This window comes from Canis lupus, chromosome 19 (genome assembly GCF_048164855.1).
Source record: "Canis lupus baileyi chromosome 19, mCanLup2.hap1, whole genome shotgun sequence".
Classification (NCBI taxonomy): Eukaryota; Metazoa; Chordata; class Mammalia; order Carnivora; family Canidae; genus Canis; species Canis lupus.
In genome coordinates, this window is record NC_132856.1 from 45,653,193 (window position 1) to 45,674,627 (window position 21,435).

At 50.8% G+C, this 21,435-nt stretch overlaps 1 protein-coding gene across 5 annotated transcripts; it reads left to right on the top strand.

Moving 5' to 3' along the window:
* The first annotated feature begins 3,840 nt into the window (after positions 1 to 3,840).
* TMEM161A (transmembrane protein 161A) lies at positions 3,841 to 20,347 on the top strand. Of its 5 annotated transcripts, none has more exons than XM_072786617.1 (13): positions 3,949 to 3,990; positions 4,883 to 5,154; positions 6,875 to 6,978; positions 7,669 to 7,749; positions 8,118 to 8,215; positions 8,321 to 8,477; positions 10,750 to 10,901; positions 18,393 to 18,453; positions 18,552 to 18,695; positions 18,802 to 18,915; positions 19,064 to 19,238; positions 19,363 to 19,459; positions 19,760 to 20,347. In XM_072786617.1, the coding sequence occupies exons 2-13, from the start codon at positions 5,041 to 5,043 to the stop codon at positions 20,011 to 20,013; spliced, it is 1,551 nt and encodes a 516-aa protein (XP_072642718.1). In that variant the 5' UTR covers positions 3,949 to 3,990; positions 4,883 to 5,040; the 3' UTR covers positions 20,014 to 20,347. The 5 variants fall into 5 exon arrangements, with proteins under 5 accessions (XP_072642722.1, XP_072642719.1, XP_072642718.1 ...); XM_072786620.1 differs by lacking the exon at positions 4,883 to 5,154 and adding an exon at positions 7,880 to 7,968 and having other exon boundaries at positions 3,958 to 3,990; XM_072786618.1 differs by lacking the exon at positions 4,883 to 5,154 and having other exon boundaries at positions 3,843 to 3,990.
* The last annotated feature ends 1,088 nt before the right edge of the window (positions 20,348 to 21,435 follow it).

Below are 21,435 nucleotides of genomic sequence, written 5' to 3' on the forward strand. Positions count from 1 at the left end.
TAGAGAGCGCACCTAAAGTGGTTCCACTCGGGGGCCAGAGGCTGGACTACCACCTCCTGAGGACGTAGGGTCCTGTGCTCCGGGGGAAGCTCCCAGGCTGGGTCGCGATCGCTGGCAGCAAGGAGCAGTTAGGAATTTTGAATGTTGCGCTACCTACCCGCCGGCTGGGGGCGGTCACTACACGATTCATCTTTTAATGGGCATAGCCCTTGATCCCTAGACCCAGCAATTGCGATCCACCAAAGGCAGGAGGGAGCCGGAGTTTATCTACCAACTCCGGGGAGCTCAAACTCCCCTACTCTGGCCAGTACCCTGAGGGCAGACTTGGGTGTCCAGGAGCGCAGGGAGCTCCATCTGCTTCTCTCCTCCAGGCACCCCCGATGCGGTTTCGTGGGATGTTGATAACACTCAGATCCGATCCCTGACCTTTCCGGGATCCTGAGCTGCTCACCCCTCTACTCCGCATGCGACTGGCGCCACCATGTCCCCTGTCCTGAGCACCACCACCCCCCCCCCCCCCCCCCCCCCGTCGAAATACTTCTAGTCCCAAGCTTTGGTTGGGTGAAACGGAGGTAAGGTTGGAGAGGATCCCTTCTTAGCCTTTGGATCTCACCCTCACGGGGGACAAAAAAGCCAGCTCAGTCCCTGAAGTCAGTGCCCACAGGTTAAGTGCCCCGTGGCAGGTTCCTAAAAATGTGGGCTGCTTTCAGAGATTGGGAGGTGGGGGCACCGGCGGGTAGGTGTAGTTCAGCGTGCCCATGCCTGGAGACTGCACTTTCGCCATCTTCCATTAGGTGGCGCCCAATAGTACGCTTTGGATTCTGCACTCCCCGCTCACAAGTAAAAAATAAAATAGAAATAGTAATTAAAAAATAAAATCCCTCCTGGCTTCCAAGGGCTTCACCTCATGTTTTCAGGGTCTCAGCCTGGGGACTCAGAAAGGGCTGTGTCAGAACGCTTGGGTGGCTCAGGTGGTTGAGCGTCTGCCTTTGGCTCAGGTCGTGATCCCGAGGTCCTGGAATCAAATCCCACATCTGCTCTCCACAGGGAGTCTGCTTCTCCCTCTGCCTGTCTCTGCCTCTCTCCCCGTGTCTCTCATGAATAAATAAATAAAATCTGGGATGCGTGGGTGGTTCAGCGGTTGGGCGTCTGCCTTCAGCTCAGGGCGTGATCCTGGAGTGCCTGGATCGAGTCCCACATCTGGCTGCCTGCATGGAGTCTGCTTCTCTCTCTGCCTATGTCTCTGCCTCTCTCTGTGTGTGTCTCTCATGAATAAATAAATAAAATCTTTATAAATAAATAAATAAATGAAATCTTAAAAAAAGAAAGGGCTGTCACATGTTGCCTACACATGTATAATTATACATATACAGGTTGGGGTGTCCTGTGTCATGAGAGCTCAGTGAGCAGGAGGCTGGCTTCTGGAAACACCTTTGGTCCAGACTCTAGCTCTGCACCTGCTGGCTCTGTGGGAGAGGGCTCAGGGAGATTTGCTTGAAAGTGTCCTCTGCCAGCCTTTCTAAGGACACCGTGGTGATGTCAGTCAGGGCCATGGTCACCATCAGAGGGGCCCTGAGTCTCCCAGGAGCTCAGTCACTGGTTGAAAGTATCATGGGAATTATGGCATGAACGTAGTCATGGAAATCAGAAACCTGAGAAATGCATTTTCTTTTCTTTTTTTTTCTTTTCTTTTTTTTTCTTTTCTTTTCTTTTCTTCTTTCTTTCTTTCTTTCTTTCTTCCTTCCTTCTTTCTTTCTTTCTTTCTTTCTTTCTTTCTTTCTTTCTTTCTTTCTTTCTTTCAGATTTTGTTTATCTGACAGAGAGCAGGCAAGGTCACAAGCAGGGGGAGTGGCAGGCAAAGGGAGAATGAGGAGCAGGTTCCTCGCAGAGCAGGGATCCCGATGCAGGACTGGATCCCAGGACCCTGTGGTCATGACCTGAGCCAAAGGCAGAGACACTCAACCACTGAGCCACCCAGCTGTCCTGAGAGTTGCATTTTCAAGAGCACCATAAACAGAGATAGTGGAATTGTGGGTATGGAACAAGAGTGTGGACTTCAGTGTAGTCAGAGAAGGTGGGCTGTTAATGCAGACAGACAGAGAGGATGTCTAGTGAGGATCAGGGAACATGGACTACCCAATGCAGGACAGAGAATGGAATGTGGGTTCACCCAGTGGAGAACAGAGAACAAGGAATGTTCATGTGGAACAGATAGCTTGCTCATCTAGTGTAGAATAGGGAGTGAGGAGTGTCCATTTTAGAATGGAGGAGGGACATTGTCTGGCTCAGTGTCAAGAGGTGTCCTCAACCTGCTCCAGAGAAAAATAGACTGTGGGCAGTGAAGTGGGGTGTAGGGGGTAGAAGCCAGAGATCGGGGAGCAGGGGACTGTAGTGGAAGCTGATGAGGGAAGCTGACTGCGTGGAGGTTGTGGGGCTGGTGAGACTGGCTTCACTTGGAAGGGGAACCACCAGGAGGGGCTGACAGATCAGGAGAGGGGAGAGAAGAGTCAGGGCCAACTCCAGAGCTTCTGGATAACCCGGAGGCTGGGGAGTTGGGGCAGGGAAGATGAGGACCTCCTGAGGCTCAAGATGTGTGAGTTCCCTGTGGTTCACCTCCTGGGCTTCTCTGTGACAACTAAACTCATAAGCTCTTGGTCTAGGAGGAGAGGTCAAGGTGTGAAGTAGAGATTTGGAGACATCCAGAGCCTTGGTGTCTTCATCAATGAAATGGAGACAATTGTCCTGCCACCTCAGCCTACTAGAAGGAGCCCATGAGTTAGGCACCCCACCTCCCCAGCCTGATGTGCAGTGGACCTGCAGCAAATGCCCCTCCTTTCTTTCTTGGTCCCCCTTCTCTGACACCTTCCCCAAATCCCAGCTTCCCTGGGTCCCTCATGGATTCATAGATCATTTCATGGCCCCCATGTTGGTCCAGGGAAATCCCAGGAGCACCACCTCTGTCACCCATCCTCTCTCCAGGGGACACTCTGAGTCCAAAGGTCAAAAGCCACAGTGAATCCCCTGCAAACAGACATTCACATGTGCTCATAAAGACAAAAACACCTACAGAAACAAGGCAATCAGCTATACAGGGCCCGCTCACAGGCCACAAAAACCTCTCAGACATCTATTCACACTCACATGTTATGTTCTACATTCAGGCAGATGCACTTATCTATAAAAATACAGGTGGCAAAACTTAGATAACCAAGCTAGAAGCCCTTTCCTCCAAGCCTTGAAACACAAAACATCAGATTCTTGAGACTATTTTTTTTTGTCTTTGATCCAGCCATGCCTGAAGCTCACTGTACTTTTAGAGCTTTTTGTCACAAAATTTTCCCTGGAGCCCATTTAAGTTGGGGTGTGTGTGTGTACATGTGTGTGTGTGCAATCAGAGTCCTGGCTGATAGAGATGAATAAGGCTTTGCCAAACGAAAAGCACTGAGAAAGGAGGTAGTCCAAGATGAAAGATAGCATTTAGAGGGGCCTGGAGGTATGAGGTAGCATGGCCAGTGGCAAGCTGTATTATAGTGTGTAGTGCTGGCAGCTGACTGGAGTCAGGTAGAGGTATAAGAATTCAGTCTGAGCACTTGAGAGTCTAGTCAGTGGGAGCACCCGAATGTTCTTGATCAGGGGAGTTCCACGTTCAGAACTCTCCAGTGGGAGGCAGTGTGTGGATAAATGAATGCATTTGCCTCAGACCTGCGAGATAGGTGCAGATGCCAGGAGACTGAGTCTCAGGGAGGACGGCCACACGGTCCCAGAGAGAGTCCTGACTCCGCCGAGGCCTGAACGTGCCGAGGGTCTTTGAACTACAACCTCCGGCATGCAACTCGAGCGACCTCGTGGCCCCCGTGGTTTGCTCCAGCTGCAAGCCCGACGATTGGCCTTTCGGGCTGTTTGTCAGAACAGACTTGGACTCTGATTGGTTAGATTCCCTCGAGGGGACGGAGCCTCGGGTCAGCGGACCTCGCTCCCGCCGGCGACATGGTGAGCCGGCGGCCCGCCGTCCGGGGGGCCTTGATGGAGGGGCCAGGGATCCCTTTGTGGGGGGTTCGGGGAGACACCGAGGGGGCGGGGATCCCTTTGTGGGGATTGGGAGCTCTGAGGGACTCTGGGTCGCGCAGAGGGCCATGTGTCCCTCTCTGGGTCCATCCAGTCTCCCTGTGGGACCTGTGTGGGGGTTGAGGGTTCTGCCTAGGTAGGGGACTGGAGGCCCCCGAGCGCTCGGGAATTCTGGGAAAATCCCTGGGGGCCCTCTAAGGGCCTGGGGTCCTGCCGAGGGGTCGCAGCGCTGCAGAGGTGCCCGGGGCCCCGGGAACGTACAGATCGTCGCTGGGGAGGTTTGGGGTCCCCCTGGAGCCCACGCTTGGCGACGTGGGTCCTGCGGAAGGATGGGGGGCCACTGCGTGGATGGAGGCCTGTAGAAGGGCCAGGGAGAGCCCCGAGAGGAGGAGCCCGGCCAAGGGGATCAGGGTGGCCTCGGGGCGCGCGAGGGTCCCAGAATTAGAGACAGCACAGTTGAAACCCTCAGGTGTCACGCGGCTTTGGGTCCAGTCTATTGGGGTTATTCACACTTAGCCCGGCCACTTGGGTGGGTCAGGCTGATGCGGGGCGAGAGCAGGAACTCCCAACTCCTAAATGTTCGGACTGGGCGGAGCGAGGGGCCCTAGATGACCACCCGGCCCTGCCTGGGGGAATGCCCGAGGAGGGGCGTTGGGAGGCGCCCGAACTGAAAAGCCCCGAAAAGCCGACGCGGTTCCAGGCCGGCGCGGGGTGCGGGAAGCAGTGGGAGCTGAGCGGAAGGGTTCTCGAGAACAGGATGGAGAAATATCTCATTGGTGTTCGCAGGTAGCAAAATTCTCACATTCTTGGATTGTAGGTTCAGGGAAAGGCTTTGAGGAGGAGAGGGACGTGGGCCGATGCGGGGCTCCAGATATCTTTGGAAACCTGCAGAGCCAGGACCTCAAGACGGAGGCTGCTGGGGGGCGGGGCTTGAGAAACGCCCCTGGACCGACCTCAGGAGCCTCAGGCGGAGGGATGCCTGTCTTTCTTCCCTCCTTACCTTCTCCTGCCCTCCTTCCTTGCTCCTTCTTCCCTCCCTCTCTCCTTCCTTCCTTCTATCCTGCCTGTCCTAGGTGCTGGAACCGAAAGGTCTGAACAAAGGTCCCCGCCCTGGGAGGTGTCAGAGGGTGATAGGGGTCTGCAATGGAGAACCCAGGGGTTCGACACAGAGAGGGCTACCAAGAAAGCCGAGCAGTTGGGCAGAGTGTCTAGAGTTGGGCCCACCAGGCCTTGCAGGCTGTGAAAAGGAGTTGGATGTTGACTGACATGCTGACTCACTGGGAAGGGCTGAGGGCTGTGTCCGTGGGAGTGATGGATGGGTCCTGGGGCCTCCAGACAGAGTTGATCCGCAAGCTCGAGCTCGGTGGCATGGAAGTCCAGGCTAGAGGTGCCTCTGTGCTGGGGTTGTGCTGGGCCAACAGTGGTTAAAAACCTAGCAGGAGATTGAGTCACAGCGTGGAAGCCAAAGAGAGAAAAAGGAAAGTTGGCAGGGGAGCCCCAGGGTCTGATATCTGTAGAGGCACAGGTGGGAGGCTCTGGGGGCATGGGGAGGGGAGAAGAGGATCCTAGGAGGAGGAGAGGCCTGCCTCACTGGGCTTGAAAGGGGGCCCCCTGACTGACCATGCCCATGTTCTTTATTGACTGCTCACCAGTCTGCATTTTAGGGTTAGGGAGGGTGAGCAGTGAGAATAGGAGATTTGTGAGATTTAGAGACCAGAAAGATGGTGCCCCGACCTCAGTACTGAAAAAATGTTTCTGGTTTATGAATCACGGGCATAGAGAAAATATCCTGTTGGTTATCGTAATGATGGATTTCTCAGCAGTCATTCTGAATTACTGTGTTGGCTGGATACGCATCACGCTGGAGCTTTTCCTATTAAAGTTAGCATATTTTTGCCCGATTAAAGAATCATTTTAACAATTAATTTTAATATTAAAGTAATCTTTATTTCACTTTTAGTTGTTAATTATAATATCATAATACTAGTCGACAGCACTCCTGAGCACATAATTTTGTATAATTACATAATTACTGATACCAAATTGGTATTTACTGCATTCAAGCAGGAAAACTGAGCTTCAGACTGATTACCCAAAGCATTTCTTCTAAAACGTTTTAAAACTAATATAGGAAAACGTGTTCTGAATTGTTAAATAGTTTGTTATGTAGAACTTAGTGAGAAATTCCTAATTTAAAAAGTCATCCCACCCAAACGTGTAAGTCTTTGTCCTGACACTGATAGTGGCCAGAAATAGGCTTTCCAAGGAAGTCGATTACAAAGGGAGGGAGAAGGAGAAGGAGAGGGCTATGGATTCATCAGGATAATCTCTGGTGGGAAAGACAGGGGGAAGCTGCCAGGGTGCACCACATTGTGCGGGTGGGACCGTGGGAGGGGTGCCTCTTTCACAGGGTATGCTCCTCTAAGGTCCGGAAAGTGGTCTTGACAGTACACGAAACAAAATAGCACCCCATCTCCAGGTGGGGAAACCGAGGCCTGAGGGAGATGAATACCTGAAATCCATAGCGGAGACCAGAAACGAACCCTAGTCTCTGCTCCCGCGCGTGCTCACCGCCACCCCACACCCCAGCTAGGTGGTGGTGGTAGGGAGTGGGGGAAATCCACACACAGCAGGGGCTCCCTGGGTTGAGTCTGACCCCACCCCAGGCCCCTCCTTCAAGATGCTGCTGGGACCTGGGAGATCCACCCTCCCCAACCTGGCCCCAGCCTCCCTATAAATAGCCTGAGTTCCCAGGCAGGGAGCTTGTGACCTTCTGGCAGACGCTGCCCTTCATGTCCCCTCTCCCCAGGCGGTCCTGGGAGTGCAGCTGGTGGTGACCCTGCTCACCGCCACCCTCATGCATAGGCTGGCACCTCACTGCTCCTTCGCACGCTGGCTGCTCTGCAACGGCAGGTGAGCCACAGCCCCGCCCCGGGCGGTGGGAGGAGCCCCGCCAGGCCCGCCCCCTCTGCCTCCTTCAAACCCTGCGCGAGCCCTACGAAGTGGTTTTGGTTTTTTATTTTTTATTTTTTTGGTTTTGGTTTTTAAAAAACGTTATTGAGATATAATTGACGTACAATAGACTGCAAATATTTGAAGCTCGCAGTTGGGTCAGTTTTGACAGCTGTACACAGCCGTGAGACCACATTTCCACACTGGGAAGAACAGTTACTTCCTCCACTCCCTGCCTTCCTGGATCCTAACCCCCTGTTAGGATCCTGTTCCACAGTAGTCTCGCTGAGACCTGTTTCCTGCAATGCTTTTCGTCCCTGTTTGGATCTTGGACCCTTTCTGAGATCTGGTGGAAACCATGAACTTTCCAGAACAATGCACATGCCTGCTCCGCTAGAAGAGATAGCCAGCAGATTCAGGGGTGTCCGGGATGCCTCGCCACCCTGGCTTTCCGGAGAACTTCTCGCTGCACTCCCCCAGCAAACCCCTAACCCACCCTCCTGAGCCTTCCCCTGGCCTTGCATGGCCCCTGCTAGCCTGTCCCCATGCGTTTCGGGTCCAGCTCTCCTGACTCCAGCCCTGGGACTGAGGATTCACTGCCTTGAACCCTCCATGCCTGAGCTTTCCTGACTTCCCCATCTTTGCCCTCAGTCTCTTCCGATACAAGCATCCTACTGAGGAAGAGCTTCGGTCCCTGGAGGGAAAGCCGAGGCCCAGAGGCAGGAAGGAGCGGTGAGTGAGCCCCCAGCCTCAGGGGAGCGGCTCCCCTTCCAGGTGCAGATCTGGGCACCGAGGAGAGTGGTGGACACCCCCCAGGCTGAGAAGATGGCACTGTCATTCATTGGTTGCTTCCCGTTGACAGCTAATGCTTATTGGAAGTTTGCTCTGGGCCAGCCCTGTGAGCGGGTGGCGTGGCACCCTGGTGTGCAGAGACCCAGGCCTGGGGAGAAGGTACCTCCCAAGCCAGCTCCTCCTGTGCTCTGAGGGTGGCCCGGTGGGACCTCTCAGGCTAGCCTGGGGTGGTGGGTGGCCACGTCTGGCGGGGAGGAGAGAACTGAGGATGGTGCTCTGACACTCCTTCCTCGTACCCCCTTCCCCAGGTGGGCCAATGGCTATAGTGAAGAAAAGCCCCTGTCTGTGCCCCGAGACGCCCCTTTCCAGCTGGAGACCTGCCCCCTCACAGCAGTTGATGCCCTCGGTAACAGCCCAGCTGGGTCCACAGCGCCCCAGCCTCAGCCCACACTCTGGGGGATTGGCGCGGGGTCCAGCGCTGGCCTGCGCGCTGAGCTGCTGCTCCCCGCAGTCCTGCGCTTCTTCCTGGAGTACCAGTGGTTCGTGGACTTCGCCGTGTACTCGGGCGGCGTGTACGTCTTCACAGAGGCCTACTACTACGTGCTGGGCCCGGCCAAGGAGACCAACATCGCCGTGTTCTGGTGCCTGCTCACCATCGCCTTCTCCATGTATCCTTCCTCAGGCTGCCGAGTGGGTGTGGGAGGAGGGAGGCAGGTGGGAGCGGGCCTCGAGCTTTCCTCCACCCCCCTCACCCCCAGATTGGCCTATCAGTTATCGGCTGCCACCCCCCAAAACTCCCCCAAACTGGGTGGTGTAAAATGGTCACTGTTTTATTTGCTCTCCTCCTGGGCTAGGCTCAGCCGGGCCTCCATATCTCTGCTCTAAGGGGTCCCACCTTCCAGCAGGTGAGGCCGAGGTTCTTCCAAGTAGCAGAAACATCAGCAAGGAAGAAGGGGTGCTAAGAGCCTCCTGAGGCTTTGCAGGAAGTTGGCCCACCCCACCCCTGTCCATTCTCTTGGTCAGAGCAAGTCACCAGCCCAGATGCAGGGCCATGCTCCCTCTGGCATGTTTTTTTATGACGCTGCCTGGGGAACAGAGGCAAACCTGTACATTGAAGGCCCAAGTCTGAGAAAGGCCCTTGTGGGATGGGCTTGTGAAGAAGAGTCGGTCTGGAAGCCCACACTGGTTCTGGAAAGCCCTGTGGGTCTCTTTCAGGGCAGATTAGAGATACAGCCCTTGTATCTCTGATCGTTTCTCTGAGGAATGGGAGATTTTCCTGCCATGAATGCAGCCAGGCTAGGTGGGTCAGGGAGGCCAGACCTCCCGAAGAGACAGACTTGCTGGTTCTTTCTTTCTTTCTTTCTTTCTTTCTTTCTTTCTTTCTTTCTTTCTTTCTTTCTTTCTTTCTTTCTTCTTTCTTTCTTTCTTTCTTTCTTTCTTTCTTTCTTTCTTTCTTTCTTTCTTTCTTCTTCTTTCTTTTTCTTTCTATTTTATTTATTTATTCATGAGAGACACAGAGAGAGAGGCAGAGACACAGGCAGAGGGAGAAGCAGACTCCATGCAGGGAGTCCGATGTGGGACTCAATCCCAGGTCTCCAGGATCAAGCTCTGGGCCAAAGGCAGGCGCTAAACCACTGAGCCACCCAGTGATCCTTCTTTTCTTTTCTTTTCTTTTCTTTTCTTTTCTTTTCTTTTCTTTTCTTTTCTTTTTTCTTTTCTTTTCTTCTTTTTTTTCTTTTTTTTCTTTTCTTTCTTTTTTTCTTTTCTTTTCTTTTCTTTCTTTTTCCTTCTTTCTTTTCTTTCTTTTCTTGCTTTCTTTCCTTTCTTTCAAGATTTTTTTTAAGATTTTATTTTTATTTTTATTTATTTTTAAGATTTTATTTATTTATTCATGAGAATACACAGAGAGGAGAGAGAGAGAGAGAGAGAGGCAGACACAGGCAAAGGGAGAAACAGGCTCCATGCAGGGAGCCGGACTTGGGATGGATCCCAGGTCTCTAGGATGCCCTGGGCTGTAGGTGGCGCTAAACCGCTGAGCCACCGGGGCTGCCCTTTCTTTCAATATTTTATTTATTTATTCATAGGAGACACAGAGAAAGAGAGGCAGAGACACAGGCAGAGGGAGAAGCAGGCTTCCTGCAGTGAGCCTGATGTGGGACTCCACCCGAACCAAAGACAGACAGACGCTTAAGCACTGAACCACCCAGGTGTCCCTTGCTGGCTATTTTAGTCAGAAATGGCCACAGATACGGGTTGGTTGAGCCTCCAACTCTTTTTTTTTTTTTTTTTTTTAATTTTATTTATTTATGATAGGCACACAGTGAGAGAGAGAGGCAGAGACATAGGCAGAGGGAGAAGCAGGCTCCATGCACTGGGAGCCTGACGTGGGATTCGATCCCGGGTCTCCAGGATCACGCCCTGGGCCAAAGGCAGGCGCCAAACCGCTGCGCCACCCAGGGATCCCAGCCTCCAACTCTTGATTTCAGCTGGGGTCATGATCTCGGTGGTATCATGGGATCGAGCCCTGAACTGGGCTCCTTGCTCAGCATGGAGTTGACCTGAGATTCTTTCCCCCTCTCTGCTCTGCTCCTCCCCCAACTCAAGCTCTAAATAAACAAACAAACAAATAAATATTTTAAAAAAGAAAAAACAAAAAGAGGAATGGCTATAGGTGGTGTGATGAGGCTGAGCTGGAAGCCCAGGCATGCCTGCCACCCACACACCCCAAGCCTGCTGACACAGGCATGAGCAACATGGACCTTGTGTTCTGGGCTTGTTGGGTAGCTCACTCCTCTCCCGGGTCATTGCCCTGCTCCCCAAGACTCCAAACCCCAGCTCTGGTGTTTTGGGCTCTGGGGTTGGGGGGATAATTTGGCTGGGAGTGGGGGAGTGGGGAGGGGGCACTGTAGCTGCTCCAGGCTTCCTTAGCCTCATCCCCAGCAAGATGTTCCTGATGGTGACCCGCTTGTACTTCAGCACCGAGGAAGGGGGCGAACGCTCTGTCTGCCTCACCTTTGCCTTCCTCTTTCTGCTCCTGGCCATGCTGGTACAGGTGGTCCAGGAGGACACTCTCGAGCTGGGGCTGGAGCCAGGTATGTTCAGTCTCTGAGGCATGGGGTCACCACGGCCACCACTCCCTTGTGGAAGTGGGGTTTGATGGGGATCCCTGGGTGGCGCAGTGGTTTGGCGCCTGCCTTTGGCCCAGGGTACGATCCTGGAGACCCGGGATCAAATCCCACATCAGGCTCCCGGTGCATGGAGCCTGCTTCTCCCTCTGCCTGTGTCTCTGCCTCTCTCTCTCTCTCTCTGTGACTATCATAAATAAATAAAATAAAAAAAAAATTAAAAAAAAAAAAAAAAAAAAAAGGAAGTGGGGTTTGAGTGGCTTGTTCCACCAGCACATATTAGGTGAAGGGGCAGGGGACTGCTTGGGCCTGAGTAGTCTCTATGGCCGCTTGCTACCCTGGGCATCTCCTGGGGCTTTGGGGCAAAAGGATATCCTGGCTCACTGTCCCTGATGGCAGCCTGCAGCTGTAGTTCTTTGCAGGGCACTTCTGCTGCCCTTATCTTCCCTCTCCCCAGCAGCCATAATGATTTCCTATCTACTTATTCTAATTTGGTGATGGAAATGGATAAATGGCACAAAATTCATAAAGTACAAGAGGATATACATAGAGTAAAAAATCACCCATGCCAACTCTCCTTCCAGGAGGAAAACTGGGGGATCACTTTCTTTTTTCCCCATAAAACAGTAGTGTTTATGGCTCCTTTCCCCTTAAAAACATTACTTTGGAGGTTGTCCCTTAACTGTACATACAGTGTGTTTTTTTTTTTTTAATGCCCACATAGTATTTCATTTTATGGATGTTCTATGATTATTTAACCAGTCCCCTACTTCTGGATATCTAAATCTTTCACTAGTAAACATTGTTGTTCACAACCATGTTGTTTTACAAGTGTTGTATAGGAATACCCTTGCACATGTGGTCCTGTGCAAGGAAGTGCATTTTTTTAAAAAAATTATTCATAGAGACACACACAGAGAGAGAGAGGGAGAAAGGCAGAGAGACACAGGCAGAGGGAGAAGAAGGCTCCATGCAGGGAGCCCGACGCGGGACTTGATCCCGAGTCTCTGGGATCAAACCCCAGGCCGCAGGCGGTGCTAAATTGCTGCACCATGGGGCTGCCCAGAAGTGCATTTTTAATTTTGATGATGTTGTAAATTCCCATTTAGGAAAAGATGAATGAAGTGCCTATTTCCCCACATCCTCTTCAATGTGTTTCCTCAGACTTTCTTTTTTCTTTTTTTTTTCTTTTTTTGTCTTGGGAAATCTGATAGGTGAAAATATAAGTGAGGGTGAGCATCTTTTCCTATGTGGAAAAGTAATTTCTCTCTGCTTCCAGAAAAAATCTGTTCTTTTGCCCAGTTTTCTATTGAGTTGTTGACCCTTTTATTGATTTGTAGGAGCTCTTTATATATTATAGACATTAACCTTTATGTGTGATAGTAGGTGCAAATATTTTTTCTTAGTTTCCCATTTTTCTTTTGTCTTTCTCTATTCTTTGGGTGAGCTTTTAAAAATACCATTTGGATCATATCACTTCTCTGCCTGATACCAGACCCTAGTGGTCTTTGAATAAAGATCAAAATATTCACCATGGCATGCAGTTTTGCTGTGGTTCTTGAGCTTTATCTTCACCAATTTTCCCTGCTTTTCAGTTTTTAAAATTACATAATGTTTGACATATATATGTATACATACACACGCACACACACATATAGAACATGTATATGTAAATTACAAAGCAAAATAATGTAACAAACTATCTTGTTAAATGAGAACCAGAACATTCTCAACCTTCTTACATGTCTCTGGTGTTCCTTTCCAGTCCCACTACCTTCCTCCCCTACTCACAGCCCCAACTGGTCTCCCAAATTTTGTGTTTATCATTCCTTTGCTTTTTTCTTTTTTTTCTTTTTTTTTAAATTTTTATTTATTTATGATAGTTATCACAGAGAGAGAGAGAGAGAGAGGCAGAGACACAGGCAGAGAGAGAAGCAGGCTCCATGCACCGGGAGCCCGACGTGGGATTCGATCCCGGGTTTCCAGGATCGCACCCTGGGCCAAAGGCAGGCGCCAAACTGCTGCGCCACCCAGGGATTCCCTCTTTTTTTTTTTTTTTTTTTTTAATAAATAAGTTTAAGCTAACACAAGGCTTAAACTCAACCCTGAGATCAAGATCTGAGCTGAGACCAAGAGTCGGATTCTTGGTCCGACTGAGCCACTGAGCCACCCCATTCCTTTGCCTTTGTAAAAAATAGTTTCATTACATATGTCTCTGTCCCTAAAGAATTCATCATACAGTTTGCTCGCTGTTGTGGATGGTGTTAGCCAGTATGTGATCTGCCAACTGGTGCTTTTCTGTCTTTTTAATATTGTTTACAAAACGAGGACATGTCAGTCTGAGCAGCTTTTGTTCACCTCTTCTCACGGATCAATGACATTCTCTTGTGGGGCCACTTGTCTTCATTTGTCCATTCTTCTGTGCTGGGAGATTTAGGTGGTTTCGAGATTTGAGCTTTTTCACGGTTGCTATAGGGAACATTCTTGTACATGTTTCCTTGTACGCATACGCAGGCATTTCTTTGGGCACAGGATTTGGGGATGATGGGGATGTGTTCACCTTCCTAAGATGGTGCCTCAGCGTTTTTTCAGAGCTATTCTCGTAGCACTCCCGCCAGCCAAACAGCCCAGGGTTCGGAGTGAGGACACTGCATACAGGCCGTCCACTGAGTCCCAGTCACCCCGGGCAAGCATGGGTGAGATTGCAACAGCCTCCTGCCTCTCCTCCCTGCTTGTGAGGTGGGGTGATGAGTGCACCTTCCAGGGACATAGTCCAGTGCAAATGACTTGAGATCTATGGAAAGTGCTTGATTTTTCCCGGTCTAATGGTGGAAAACAATGCCTTTAGTGGTCTTTTTTTTTTTTTTTTTTTTAAAGATTTTATTATTTATTCATGAGAGACACAGAGAGAGAGGCAGAGACATAGGCAGAGAGAAAAGTAGGTCTCCCACGGGGAGCCCAATGAGGGACTCCATCCCAGGACCCGAGGATCACGACCCGAGCCCAAGGTAGACACTCAACCACTGAGCCACCCAGGCGTCCCCACTTTCATCATTTTTAAGTGTACACTTCAGTGGCATGAAACACATCCACATTGTCATGCGACCATTGCTACCATCCATTTCACCCCCACCTTTCGCTTTGCAAATCTGAAACTCTGTCCCCACTGAACACTGACTCTCTATTCCTCCCCACCCCCCCGCCAGCCTCTGGCACCTTCCGTCTCTACGAGTCTGACTACCCTAGATGCTTTATATGAGGGGAATCATGCAGTATCTGTCTTAGTGACTGGCTTCTTCCACTGGGCGTGATATCATTAAGGTTCATCCATGCTGTAGCCTGGGTCCAAATTTCCTTTCTTTTTAAGGCTGAATAATATTCCTTTGCATAATACATCCCATTTGGCTCATCCATTCATGTATCAGTGGGCATTTATGTTGCTTCTATGTTTTCACTATTGCAAACAGTGTTGCTATGAACATGGGTGTACAAGTCCCTGCTTTTTAATTCTTTTGGGTACAGATCCAGAGGTGGAAGTGCCGGGTTATGTAGTAATTCTATGTTTAATTTTTTTTTGAGGAATCGACAAACTGTTTCCTTGAGTGGCTGCACCATTCTACATTCCTACCAGCTGTGCACGAAGGTTCCAGCTTCCCCACATCTTTGCCAACATTTTTTTTTTAAGATTTCATTTATTTATTTGAGAGAGAGAGAGAGAGAGAGAGGACAAGCATGAGAAAGAGAGAAAGCAGGGAGGGAGGCAAGCAAAGGGAAAAGCAGACACTCCACTGAGCAGGGAGCCCGATGTGGGGCTCAATCCCAGGACACTGGGATCCTAACCTGCGCCGAAGGCAGATGTCTAACTGGCTGAGCCACTCATATGCCCCTCAACAACATTTATTTCCCTTTACTTTTTTCTTAAGAGTGACCATCCTATCTCATTGTGGTTTTTATTTGTATTTGCCTAATGATGAGTGATGTTGAGCACATCTTCATGTTTGTTGGTCATCTGTATATTTTCTTTGGAGGAATTGTCTATTCAAGTCCTTTGCCTATTTTTTTTCTTTTTCAAAGATTTTTTTTTTTTAATTTTTTTTTTTTTTTTTTAAATTTATGATAGTCACAGAGAGAGAGAGAGAGAGAGAGGCAGAGACACAGGCAGAGGGAGAAGCAGGCTCCATGCACCGGGAGCCCGACGTGGGATTCGATCCCGGGTCTCCAGGATCGCGCCCTGGGCCAAAGGCAGGCGCCAAACCGCTGCGCCACCCAGGGATCCCCTTTTCCAAAGATTTTATTTTATTATTTAAAAATTATTTATTCATGAGAGACACAGACAGAGACATAGGCAGAGGGAGAGTCAGGCTCCCCACGAGGAGCCTGATGTGGGACTTGATCCCAAACCTTGGGATCATGCCCTGAGCCAAAGGCAGATGCTCAACCACTGAGCCACCCAGGCATCCCTGTATCCCAAATTTAAAGAAGTTAAAATGTAGTGGTGGTAGGGAGTGTATCTTCAAATTTGTGGCATGGCTTTGTACTTTCTTTGTGTGGGTTTTTTTTTTTCTCTTAAAAAGAATTGTAGGGCACCTGTCTGGCTCACTCCTGTCAGTGGAGTATGTGACTCTTGATCTCGAGGTTGTAGTTTGAGCCCCATGTTGGGTGTAGAGATTGCTTAAAAATAAAATCTTATATATTTTATTTTGAAAAATTTCAAACCATCAGAATGGTTGGAAGAATCCTCTAATGAACTCCCATATGCCCTTGACCTAGATTCATTTGGCCATTTTTGCATTATTTATTCTCTGTGCATGCACACACCACATTTTTTGGGCTGAGTTGTTGACTATAGTTGCACCCCTCACCTCTTTTGATGAATAGCAGTTCATTATTTTAGTTGATTTTTGTCTTGAATATATTCCCTTCCCTTCCCTACAATCAGAAAGACATTTTGTATTTTCCAACACAATATTTCGATTTTGCTTTTCATGTAAACCCTTAAACTCCTGGGCATTCACTACTGTCTTATGAGGTAGGGATCAAACCGAGTGTTTTCCATGGAATGACCTTGCTGTACAATTGTATTTTTAGTGAATTGTGGGTTCTTTTCATTTTCTTTCATCTTTTTCCGATCTTTCCCTTCTGCATGGCTAGGACCTCTGGCTTTTATAGCACTACTCTGGTAGGCTTCTTTTTCTTGTTTCCAATTTCTTAGTTGGCTATTTAGCTCATTAATTTTCAGCTTCTTCTATTTCTCTGCTAGCATTTCTAGCATGTAAGGCTATAAATATTTGACTAAGTCCCACTTTTGTCTATTCCTTAAGTTTTGACTTGTAATTTACATCTTCAGGCAGTTCTGGGTAATTTAAAGTTTTCATTGCAATTTCTTTTCTTTCTTCTTCTTTATCTCTCTCTCTTTTTGTTTTTGTTTTTGTTTTTTTAGAGGAGGGAAGGGGCAGAGGGAGGGGGAGACAGAGAATCCTAAGCAAGCTTCATGACCAGTGCTGAGCCCCGTGTGGGGCTCAACCTCACAACCCCAAGATAATGACCTGAGCAGAAATCGAGTTGGACACTTAACTGATTGAGCCACTCAGGTGCCCTAGTCAGTGTTTTCTTTATATGTTTTGTGGCTAATTGACAAGGTGTTTACAAGTTTAGAATTGCTATATATATACCTAGTGAATCAACCATCTTATGATATATTGACCACTTCTGATTCTAATAATATTTGTCTTATTCTAGTTTATCTGGTAATATAGCCTTTTTGGCTTCTTTTTTAAAGTTGAGATATACTTGACATATACCATTGCTGGTTTCAGGTATACAATATAATGACTCGATATTTGTATGTATTACAAAACAATCACCACAATAAATCTGGCTAACATCCATCACCATACAGATATAACTTTTTTTTTCTTATGATGAAAACTTTTAAGATCTACTGTCTTAGCAACTCTCAAATATACAATACCACTTTTCTTTTGTATTTGTTGTATCTTTTTAACATCCCTTTTCTTTCAACCTTATAGGGACCTTATGTTGAGGTATGTCTCCTTAAAAAACATACAGCTGGATATTTTCAATTAAGTCTGTGTCATTTAACTTCAAAGTTTTAACCTGCTTACATTTATTATGATTACTGACCTATTTGGCATTGTTTCTACATCTCACCGTTTCACCTTCTTTTTGTTCTTTTTTCTGTGATTGCTGTTGACATTGGCTGCCAGTCTAATTGTCTTTCCTCTATAGGTGATCTGTCTTAAATACCTGGCTGCTTTGCGGTCTCTTTGTTTTTGGTATTCCAGTTTACTACAGTGTCTAGGTATGGATTTCTTTGTATTATTCAGATTTATTTTGTGTGTGTCATTCATTCTGCAGTTTTTTCAACTATTCTCTTCCAACATGTTCTCTCCTTCATTCTCTCTTCCCTTCTCTCTCTGGGGCTCTTATTTGACTTATGCTGGATTTTCTATTCTGTCCCCCTTATCCCTTAATCTCCCTTCATATTTTCTACCTTTTTATCTTTCTGAGTTGGAATCTGAGTGATTTCTTCAGATCCAATTCACTCATTCCTCCTTTTGCTGTTTTGAATATGCCATGTAACAACCTGTCATTTCAATAATTGTATTTTCCCTTTGGAGGAGCTTACCTGGTCCCTTCGCAAATATACCTGGTCATCTGAGGCAGCCTCATGTTGCCTGTTCTGTGATTCCACCTTTTATTTTCCTCAATAATTTCACATAATAATACCTGAAATTTTTCTGTAGTCTGAAGGGTTTAAATTTGTCTTTTTCCCCCTGCTTATTCTCCTTTTTGGTGATTTGTTCCCTGGTGTGTTTGGTGAATTGGGTTGTGAGCTCATTTTTATTTGCTTTTTACTCTGTGGAAAATCTGAGGGCCTGAGCTGAGGATTCTTTCCAGGCCTTTGGTTTTCTTCTATGGGAGTCCTTCATGCCCCTCTGGATTCCTGGTATAATCCAGGAAGCTCAGACTCAATGGTCCACTGCTCTCCCCCACCATGTCCCCCAGTCCACTCAAGGGTGTCTGCCTGTTACATTTTCCTATTCTTAAAAAAAAAAAAATGCACATAACCAGGGCACAACGTTATCCTTTTGCCTGGCACAGGGCCCGGCTCCACTGGTGCATTCCTACCTGGGGAGCAAAAGTCTGTGGGGGAGGGGGTCAGAGCAGACACTGAAGGCTCCAGGGGTCTATTATTTTTTATTTTTTTAAAGATTTTTAAAATTTATTTGACAGTGAGGGAGCACAAGTAGGGGGGAGCAGCAGGCACAGGGAGAGAGAGAAGGAGGCTCCCCACTGAGCAAGGAGCCCAGTGTAGGGCTCAATCCCAGAACCCTGGGATCATGACCTGAGCTGAAACCAGACACTTAACTGACTGAGCCACCTGGCGCCCCTCCAGGGGTCTATTAGACACTGCCCTCTCCTTGTCTTCCCCAGGCCTGGCCAGTATGACCCAGAACTTGGAGCCACTTCTGAAGACGCAGGGCTGGGACTGGGCGTGAGTCCTGGGAAGTGAGGTGGTACAAGAGCAGGCTGTAACTTGCAGGTGGGGTGCTGATGGGCTTTGGGGCCTCTTGACCCTTCTCTTCTCCCCAGGCTCCCACTGGCCAAGCTGGCCATCCGCATAGGGCTGGCATTCGTGGGGTCCATGCTAGGTGCCTTCCTCACCTTTCCGGGCCTGCGGCTGGCCCAGACACACCTGGATGCACTGACCATGTCGGAAGACCGGCCCACACTGCAGTTATGTAGAGTGCCAGATGGGTGGGAATGGAGGTGGGGAATCTAAAGAAGAGGCTAAGGGGATGCTGGGTGCCCAGGCCTCACTCCTCTGTGCCCTTGCCCCTAGGTTCTTTCTTCATATCAGCTTCCTGTCCCCTCTGATCATCCTGTGGCTCTGGACCAAGCCCATTGCACGAGACTTCCTGCGCCAGGCACCACCTGGGGAGATGCCCTTCTCCCTGTGCGCATCCGGTGGGGCTGGGAGGGAGGACAGTGGGGGCCCTTCTGTGTACCCCCCCCTCTCTGAGGCTCAGGGAGGAGCCTTGGATGCTGGGGGAAGATCCTGGAGCAGGGGCGGCCTCCCTAGCCCCTCACTCCCCTCCCCACAGGCTGTCGGACTCAGCCTTCGACTCCCTGCGCCTCTGGGTGCTGGTGGCACTGTGCCTGCTAAGGCTGGCAGTGACCAGGCCCCACCTGCAGGCCTACCTGTGCTTGGCCAAGGCCCGCGTGGAGCAGCTGCGCCGGGAGGCCGGCCGCATAGAGGCCCGCGAGATCCAGAGGCGGGTATGGGCACCGAAGGTTGGGAGGGAACTCGGGGCTCAAGGCAGGGGTCTGAAGGGGGTCACCCGAAGCCCGGAAGGCTGCCCCGCTCACCCCTCCCACGTAGCCACTGCTACCTGCCCCCTAGGTGGTGCGAGTCTATTGCTACGTGACGGTGGTGAGTCTGCAGTACCTGACGCCGCTCATCTTCACCCTCAGCTGCACCCTGCTGCTCAAGACACTGGGTGAGAAGTGGGTGGGGTGGGGTCGGAGCGAGGACGGAGAGGAGGGGCGGGGGCTTGCTCTTAGCTGGGGGTGGGCTGGGGGCGGAGCCTGGATGGCCCGGGGGAGGGGAGAGTAGGAGGAGGGCCCCCGAGGTTGGGGTGGGGGACAGGAGGCGGGTGGGGGGCGGTGGAGGGGTGGAGGCGGGGCTGGGAGGTGGAGTCGAAGGCTGGTGGTGGGGGGTGTCAGCACCATTGGGGGTCCCAGAGGTCTAACCCGCCTGTACCTCTACTCGTCCCGTCTCCACCCTCCTCTTCTCGCAGGCGGCTACTCCTGGGGCCCGGGCCGGATCCCCGTGCAGTCCCGGACCCCGTCCTCCACCCACGATCGCCTGGGGGGCCTGGGGGACGACGAGGCCCAGCAGACAGCGGCGCTGATCGCTGGGGCCCTGGGCAGCCTGCTCACGCCCCTCTTCCTCCGCGCCATCCTCACCTTCCTCATCTGGTGGACAGCCGCCTGCCAGCTGCTCTCCAGCCTCTTCGGCCTCTACTTCCAGCGGCACCTGGCGGGCTCCTAGCCGCCCGCAGACACTCCTGGGGCCCCGAGGCCCGGGCCTGAGCCAGCGGTGTAAGGGCCGCTTCCTCCGCGTGTGCCTCAGTATCCTCCGGTGCCAGGTGGGCCTGGGGGGCCCCCGCAGCACCTGCTGTGCCCGCCCACTTCACCGCAGTGCCTGAGCCCTGGGCCCCTTGGGTCCCATGTTTCTGCCTCAAAACTCTTGCCCTGGGCCCCGTGCCAGAGGATCCCAGGGCCATTGTCCCTGGATGGCATGCCCCCGCGCCCCGCTATTTGACGCACAGGTTGGAGGGTCATTCTTCTGAACAAATAAAAGAACAGGCTGATTTTTACTATCAGGATTGGAGTGGTTTGGGAGGCAGCTTTCTGCTTGTTGACGTTGGGTGCTGGGTGAAGGGAATGACCAAGGAGAGCACAGGGCCATCCACACTGTGAGCAAAGGCCTGGGAGCAAGAAGTGAAGGGAGGGGGTGGGGAGAGAAGAAATGCAACAATGTTGAGAGGAGAGGCCACAAATCAGTAGAGAAAGAAGACTGGGGGGTGGTGGTGGTGGTGGTGGTGGTGGTGGTGGTGGTGGTGGTGGTGGCTGGGGTGGTGGCAAGAGGGAGGGGAGGGTGGGGGAGAGCCCTGGGAGGGGACTGGGGGATGAGAAGGCAGGGAGATAGAGATGACAGATAAAGTAGGAATCTTGCAGGAGGAATAAGAAGATAAAAGATGGAAAACCGATGGGTGGGCGGGGTCGGGGGGGGGCACTAGGGAGCAAAGGAAATCAGAGAACTGGCCCAGAAGAATCTTCCAAAGCCAGAGAGTTCTGGAAAGACACACCGGAGCAGAGGGAGGCCCTGATGGAACCAGGCCATGTGAATTCCCCGGGACCGCAAGTCTCCAGGTGCTGCGGGACAAGAGCTTCATCCCAAGGGACGTGTCTAGGAAGTTCCCAGAAGGAAGGAAGCCAGGAAGCCCAGCTCCCAGCCGGGACAGAACAGGTCATACCTACTGGGTCAGGAATCAGAGAGGATGGAGTGTTGTCCCTAGTTCTGCTGGTCCCACACTATGGCTGGCACCCCAGGAGGCCCTGAAACCCCGCCCAGCCCACTGACACAGCCACCCCCCCACCCTGCTGCGGCGACAGGGAGTGGCAGCAGTGATGCCTCTGGCCACCTGGCCCTAGGCTTGCTCAGCCAGGGCTATGCGTGCTCTCTGCTCTCAGAGCTCAATGCCATGTGGTCTAGGGACATGCAGGAAGGTGGAAACGCCTAAAGAAAAGCAAGAGCGGGATCCCTGGGTGGCGCAGCGGTTTAGCGCCTGCCTTTGGCCCAGGGCGCGATCCTGGAGACCCGGGATCGAATCCCACGTCAGGCTCCCGGTGCATGGAGCCTGCTTCTCCCTCTGCCTGTGTCTCTGCCTCTCTCTCTCTCTCTCTCTGT

What these genes read in the sequence shown, in the direction of transcription:
- TMEM161A (XM_072786617.1), top strand. Translation starts at nt 5,041, where the DNA reads ATGCCTGTCTTTCTTCCCTCCTTACCTTCTCCTGCCCTCCTTCCTTGC. An exon ending in CTAGGTGCTGGAACCGAAAG is followed by an intron (nt 5,155 to 6,874) that starts GTCTGAACAAAG and finishes CCCTCTCCCCAG; the next exon opens with GCGGTCCTGGGAGTGCAGCT. An exon ending in CCCAGAGGCAGGAAGGAGCG is followed by an intron (nt 7,750 to 8,117) that starts GTGAGTGAGCCC and finishes CCCCTTCCCCAG; the next exon opens with GTGGGCCAATGGCTATAGTG.